At 41.3% G+C, this 6410-nt stretch overlaps 1 protein-coding gene across 6 annotated transcripts in view; it reads left to right on the top strand.

The window, feature by feature from the left end:
- The first annotated feature begins 975 nt into the window (after window positions 1-975).
- Window positions 976-6410, top strand: part of THUMPD3 (THUMP domain containing 3) — a 33274-nt gene continuing 27839 nt past the window's right edge. For 4 of the 6 annotated variants that reach the window (XM_066350866.1, XM_066350870.1, XM_066350865.1 and 1 more), the window contains exons 1-3: window positions 1027-1114; window positions 2321-2609; window positions 4199-4276. In XM_066350866.1, coding sequence (XP_066206963.1) covers window positions 1101-1114; window positions 2321-2609; window positions 4199-4276 — 381 coding nt within the window. In that variant the 5' untranslated portion in view covers window positions 1027-1100. Of the gene's footprint in view, window positions 1270-2320; window positions 2610-4198; window positions 4277-6410 lie in introns of all 6 variants that reach the window. The other 2 variants (XM_066350868.1, XM_066350867.1) reach the window with 2 other exon arrangements.

The raw sequence follows: 6410 nt of genomic DNA, 5'->3' as shown, positions 1-6410 counted from the left end.
GTGACGTATTTGTATCGAAATGAGTACTTTTTCTTACAATTACTATTAAAAATTAATAGGCATGTAAGCATAATTACAATATAAAATACTACAAATGTTTTTATCATGCTACAATGAGTAAAATGTTTCTTTTTATTTACAATATTGTTTTCAATTTTTTTGTCCTTTTCATTGTAAAAAAGTTGGTCACCTCAATGTATAAAAAAGTTTAATTTTTGAATTACAGTAAAGGGTTAACAATAATCAATAATAAAATATAACAATATGCTGCAATGTTATGTGAATGTGGCCTCTCTCAAAATATCTGTATGTACAATAGAGATACCTTGGTCAAAGGAATGATTCATATCTTGGGCAAGTTGGAGCAGGGCAGCACAAGATTTCATCATGCTACTCAGAACAGCATGCAACTTAAAACTTATAAATTCTAGAATATTCCATATAATATTATCAGACCTGGGTTGACCCAGGGTAACTGAAATCGTGGAAAACAAAAGCAGGAATAACTATGGGGAGGTGAGAGGGTGGGAGGGATGGAGGGAACTACTTTTTGAGCAACCCTAACTCCGTTAAGAGCAGGAATTCTGGCCTCAGCATTCAAAAACAAATCCCAGAGCTGCCTGGGAAGTGCTGTGCTTGATAGCCAAGATATTCAACGTTTCTGAGACTAAGTTTCTCCTGCTTTAAAAAGGAATGGCCCAGGCCAACCTTAAGGAGTTGATGGTACAAGTGAAATGCCGCATGTGAAGCACTTAATCTGTGTTTGGCACGGCTAAACACTCTATAAATGCTAAGCCATTACGGTGACAGACGACGAGGCTCGCAGTTCTACATGCTCCTCGTGCAGAGGACACTGCATCCAACCGCAAGAGCGGCACACTCCATATTAGCCGCCACCGGACACAAACCTTTATGCGCATGCTCTCTGCAAGACCCAGTGCCGGCGCCCGCCCCTATCGTGGAGTTGCTGTGATAGTGCCTCCTGACTTCCGTTTCCGGCGTTGCCCAGGCGGCTTCCGGTTGCGTGACCTGAGCACGCTGTGTCCAGAGCGTGCCGGAGCCGGAAGGGTCTAAGCTGCGGGCCGGTAACCGCTTGGCGGATGGGAGTAGCTGGGTGTGGAAACGCTAACCCTTAGGCGGGAGGGGCGACCTTGGTCTTGACACTCGGGCTTGTGCCGGGTTTAAGCCCAGTGTCTTTGTGAATTTCTTCTGGCTACCGCTCCCAGGCCTTTTCCACCTTCTGGGATTCCTGTGACGAGGGCCCTGCGGGTGGGTGTCCTGAGATGTGGTTTTCATTACAGCCTGCGCCACTGGCTCTCTGACCTTGGACAGGATGAGTCCTTTTATGGGCTTCAGCCTCCTTATTTAGATAGAGTCTGGAGGACTTATTCAGTGATTGTGAACTCAGGGCGGGAAATGACTTTTATTAATGTTAGACACTATCGTCAGCCCCGGATACAGAACAAGAACATTATAAGAACTAGGTGCCTACTTAGGTTTAGGTCGCAAAACCTTTGAAAATTACGGTGAAAGCTATTGATCCCCACTTCCCACCTCTCTAACCCCAACCCCACCCATGCTCAGGTACTGGGAAATTCGCTATTTCAGATATTTCACAGGTCTCGTGATCTCCACCCATTGATCCCAGAATGGCTGGTAATAGGTATTCAAATACTTGTAGTCAGTAGGTGTTCATGTATCACCATCTCACAGGAGGAAGTTAGATAACCTGTTAGCAAGTTTTAGTCATGGGCCTGGCAGTATGCTATTGTCACTTAAGTCTCGCAACAACTCTAGGAGAGAGGTATTATCCCCTTTTGCAGATAAGGAAATCAAGGCATAAGGGAATAAACATTTTTTAGGTCATTCAAGCAATGAGTGGTGAAGGCAAGAATTCAAATCCATGTCTGAAACTCCAAAGCCCCATGTCCTTATCTGCTAGCTGAAAAAGGACAAAGCTGCAGAAACGTGTTTGAATGTGCTCTAGTATCCTCTGTTTTTTGGACTGTTGACTATTGTAGTTATGAGATGGCTATTATCACAGAGATGATCCCAAACCAAACATGGTGTGCTGTGGAAATTCACATCTTTCCTTTTCTTCCATAGTATCTATATTGCTTGTTTAATAATACATTTTACATCTATGGTCGTGTTATTAAATCCTTTTATCTTTGGTGAATACTGACTCAGGTGTATTAACTGAATATGGCTATATCAGTTATATTGCCTTGTTCTTCTAGACCTCCAAAGCAGTAGTTGAAATACAAGGTGATAATATTTGGAGATTTTTTTCTTTTTCTTTTCTGTACTGCTTTTAAAGGGACTATATCAAGGATTTTGGAAGCACTGCCAACATGTCTGATGTTCAAGAAGCCACTAACAAACTTCTGGATGTGAACCTTCATGAGAATCAGAGGTCTATACAAATGATAGAAAGTGCCTCCAGAAGTGAGTCCGAGCATCTTCGAGTCACTATTGGAGCCACTGTACCCACTGGATTTGAGCAAACAGCTGCAGATGAAGTGAGAGAAAAATTGAGGTCATCGTGCAAAATCAGCAAAGACCGGGGCAAGATATATTTTGACATTTCAGTGGAAAGTCTGGCTCAGGTTTGAATGAAGCAATATTTAAAATAGTTTTCTAAACAGGTCATTTTATTAGTTTATATTGCATTTTCTATTGGGTACTGATCTGTAAGTTTAACTGGTAGGTTTGCTATATTTTTAGAAGTGATCCTAATATTTCCTGAGGATGAATTTACCAGAATTCTATGTGACTTATAAAGAAATTCTGGGTATCTGCTATACATCTTTGAATTTGCTTCAGCATCTAGCTGAAGTTTAGACTTTGGAGGCAAAGCATAAAAGGAGAGATTTTTAAAAAAAATCTGTATCAAGAAATACTTGCTCAGAAGTAATTAGGAATCACTCTGAAGGTGAGAAATGAAGGTCAGCAAACTGCCATCCCATTAGAATAAAAAAGCTAAGGTATATATCATTACCACTTAAGCAACATGAGGACAGAGAAAAATTTTAATTTTTGTTTCCCAAGCTCTTATTATTTGGTATATAGTAGACCCCCCCCCCCCAAAATGTGTGGGATGAATTGGGAAGCAAGTGTTTCCCATCAATATTTTAGTTAATAACCTCAGTAGCTTTGTGAAGATAGGCATTGTTATTATCCTCATTAGTGATTAGCTTTTGTAGTAAATAATCTTCCCAGGGTGGCTCAGCTAGAATCATAGAGCTGGAGCTCAAACTGTATACTCTTAACCACTACAGTATACAGTGTATCTTAGAGAGCCATGAGGGAAATATGATAAAGCCTCAGGTATTGTCTTTTCCTTCTCCCATGAACCTGTATTGGCCCACATAACACACTAAGCATTTATCCTTCCATCTGCCCTTCTTCCTTTTCTGTAGAGGAATAGTAACTGATAGATAACCAAAAAAGATGGGAGATTGGGGAGATGAAAAAAATTTAAATAAAAATTATAGGTAGAGTAGAACCCCCTTCCCCTGTCATCCAGGGAGATCATTCCAAGATGCCCAGTTGATACCTGAAACTGCAGGTAGTACTGAGCCCTATATATACTGGGGGTTTTTTTCTATATGCACATACCTATAATAAAGTTTAATTTATGAAGTAGGCAATTTCATGGATAGAAGATTGATTTTTGCTGTATGTCATAGCAATCTTAGCACACAGTGTTTTCTTTCCTTATTAAATCAAACACTTTCAGCTTTTCACATTATGGCTTCTCTTTGGCATATCCAAATTGCTAGTGTCACTGCAATTTGACTTTAGGGCCATTCTTAAGTAAAATTGTAGTTACTTGAACACAAACACTGTGATACCACAATGTGACTACTAAGTGACTATTGGGCAGGTAGCATATACAGCATGGATACACTGGACAGAGGGATAATTCATGTCCTGGGTGGGGTGGCATAAGATTTAATCAAGCTGCTCAGGACAGTGTGCAATTTAAAACTTAAGAATTCTTTATTTCTGGAATTTTCCATTAAAAATTTTTGGACAGTGGTTGACCACATGTGACTTAAACTACAGATAAGAAGGGACTACTGTATTAACTGCTTTAAAGTCTTTGTACCTCATTTTTATATTTAAATATTCATAGTTTGTGTGATTCAAAAGCTCTCAGAAATTTGTTCCTAATCTTTTTTTCCCTTACCAGGTTCATTGTCTAAGATCAGTTGATAATTTATTTGTGGTGGTTCAGGAGTTTAAAGATTACCAGTTCAAAGAGATAAAGGTGAGCTATCCCAACCAAACATGGTAGCTGATTCTCATCTATATACTATCTCTAAAGAGGTTATTTCTACTTTTCACATTCTGTCTATCATTTAGCATTACTGCTCCTTTTATAATATAGAATACTGGGAGACTTATAAGAAAACCCAGTCCTGACTAGTGGTTGCGCAGTGGATAGAACATCAGCTTTGGACTCAAGTTTGAAACCCTGATGTTGCTGGCTTGAACACAGGTTCATTCAGCTTGAGTGCAGGCTTGACAGCTTGAGCGCAGGGTCATGAACATGATCCAGGGTTGCTGGCTTTAAGCCCAAGGTCACTGGCTTGAGGCCCCACATTGCTCCCCCAATCAAGGCACATATAAGAAGCAGTCAGTGGGCCCTGGCCAGTTGGCCCATGGTAGAGCATCACCTGGCATGTGGATGTCCCAGATTCAATTCCCGGTCAGGACACACAGGAGAAGCGACCATCTGCTTCTCCTCCCTTCCCCTTCTTGCTTCTCTCTCTCTCTGTCTCTCTCCCCCTCCTCCCACCCCTTTTTTCCTCCACTGCAGCCAAGGCTCAATTAGAGCAAGTTGGCCCCAGGTGCCGAGGATGGCTCCGTGGTCTCTGCCTCAGGTGCTAAAATGGCTCTGGTTGCAGTGGAGCAAGGTCCCCAGATGGGCAGAGCATCGCCCCCTAGTGGGCTTGCTAGGTGGATCCCAGTCCGGGCACATATGGGTGTCTCTCTCTGTCTTTCCTCATCTCACTAAAAAAAACAACAACAAAAAACCACGAATTAAAAAGAAACAATCAGTGAACAACTAAAGAGCTGCAACTATGAGTTGATGCTTCTCATCTCCCCTTTCCGCCCCGAAAAAAATAATCCAGAGATTTGTTGACAGTTTATCCCAAAAGTTTTTTTGGGGTTTTTTTTTTTTTTGGTATTTTTCCGAAGTGAGAAGCAGGGAGGCAGAGAGACAGACTCCCACATGTGCCCGATCAGGATCCACCCGGCATGCCCACCAGGGGGTGATGCTCTGCTGTTATTGGAACCATTTTAGCACCTGGGCCAACTTTGCTCCAATGAAGCCTTGGCTGAGGGAGGGAAAGAGAGAGACAGAGAAAGTAGAAGGGGAGGGGTGGAGAAGCAGATGGGCGCTTCTCCTGTGTGCCCTGACTGGGAATCGAACCTGGGACTTCACATGCTGAGCCGACACTCTACTCCTGAGCCAACATGCCAGGGCTTATCCCAAAAGTTTTTAAAAATCACTATTGCAGTGAGTGGAGAGTAGGCAAAATGGATGGAGGGGTTCAAAAGGTATAAAATTCCAGCTCTAAAAGAAGTAAATCATGGGGATGCAATGTAAAGCATGGCATCTGTAGTTAATAATACTGTGTATGTAGCATATTTGTAAGTCCTAAGAGAATAGATCTTAAAAGTTCTCATCACAGGAAAAAAAATTTTGGTAATTATATATGGTGGCAGATATTCACTAGACTTATTGTGGTGACTATTTCCCAGTATATACAAACATTGAACCACTATATTGTACACCTGAAACTAAAATGTAGTATGTCAATTATACATTATTTTTTAAAAGATGAAAGAATAAGAAAATTTAAGAATCAGTAAATAAAAATCAATATTGAAAACATCAAAATTTATAGGAAAACAAATTGTTTGACTTTTTTACAAAAGACATACCTCTTAGATATACATGGTGTCAAAATAGAATTGCTTGCTGAGTGTGAACCAAAGAGCACGTGTAGTTTGTATCATCTACAAAAACACTTCCCTTACCATTCTGCTTTTGCCTAGCTTTTTTCTCTTAACTTCATTTTTTGAAGTAAAGTCAAAATAATATCTAAATATTCCTTCAGTTGTTAGGACAACAGCTTTGTCTCCATCTTGTAGTTAGCATCTGATTCGTAAATATTGAGGTGCCGCCTAAGCTGAAGGTTGAAAATAGATCTCAGGCCCTGGCCGGTTGGCTCAGTGGTAGAGCGTTGGCCTGGCGTGCAGAAGTCCTGGGTTTGATTCCCGGCCAGGGCACACAGGAGAAGCGCCCATTTGCTTCTCCACCCCTCCCCCTCTCCTTCCTCTCTGTCTCTCTCTTCCCCTCCTGCAGCTGAGGCTCCATTGGAGCAAAGATG

The sequence above is a fragment of the Saccopteryx leptura genome, chromosome 10, assembly GCF_036850995.1.
Source record: "Saccopteryx leptura isolate mSacLep1 chromosome 10, mSacLep1_pri_phased_curated, whole genome shotgun sequence".
In the NCBI taxonomy this organism is placed as follows: Eukaryota; Metazoa; Chordata; class Mammalia; order Chiroptera; family Emballonuridae; genus Saccopteryx; species Saccopteryx leptura.
The sequence above is the reverse complement of the archived record's forward strand: the minus strand, read 5'-3'. Positions and strand labels throughout refer to the sequence as shown.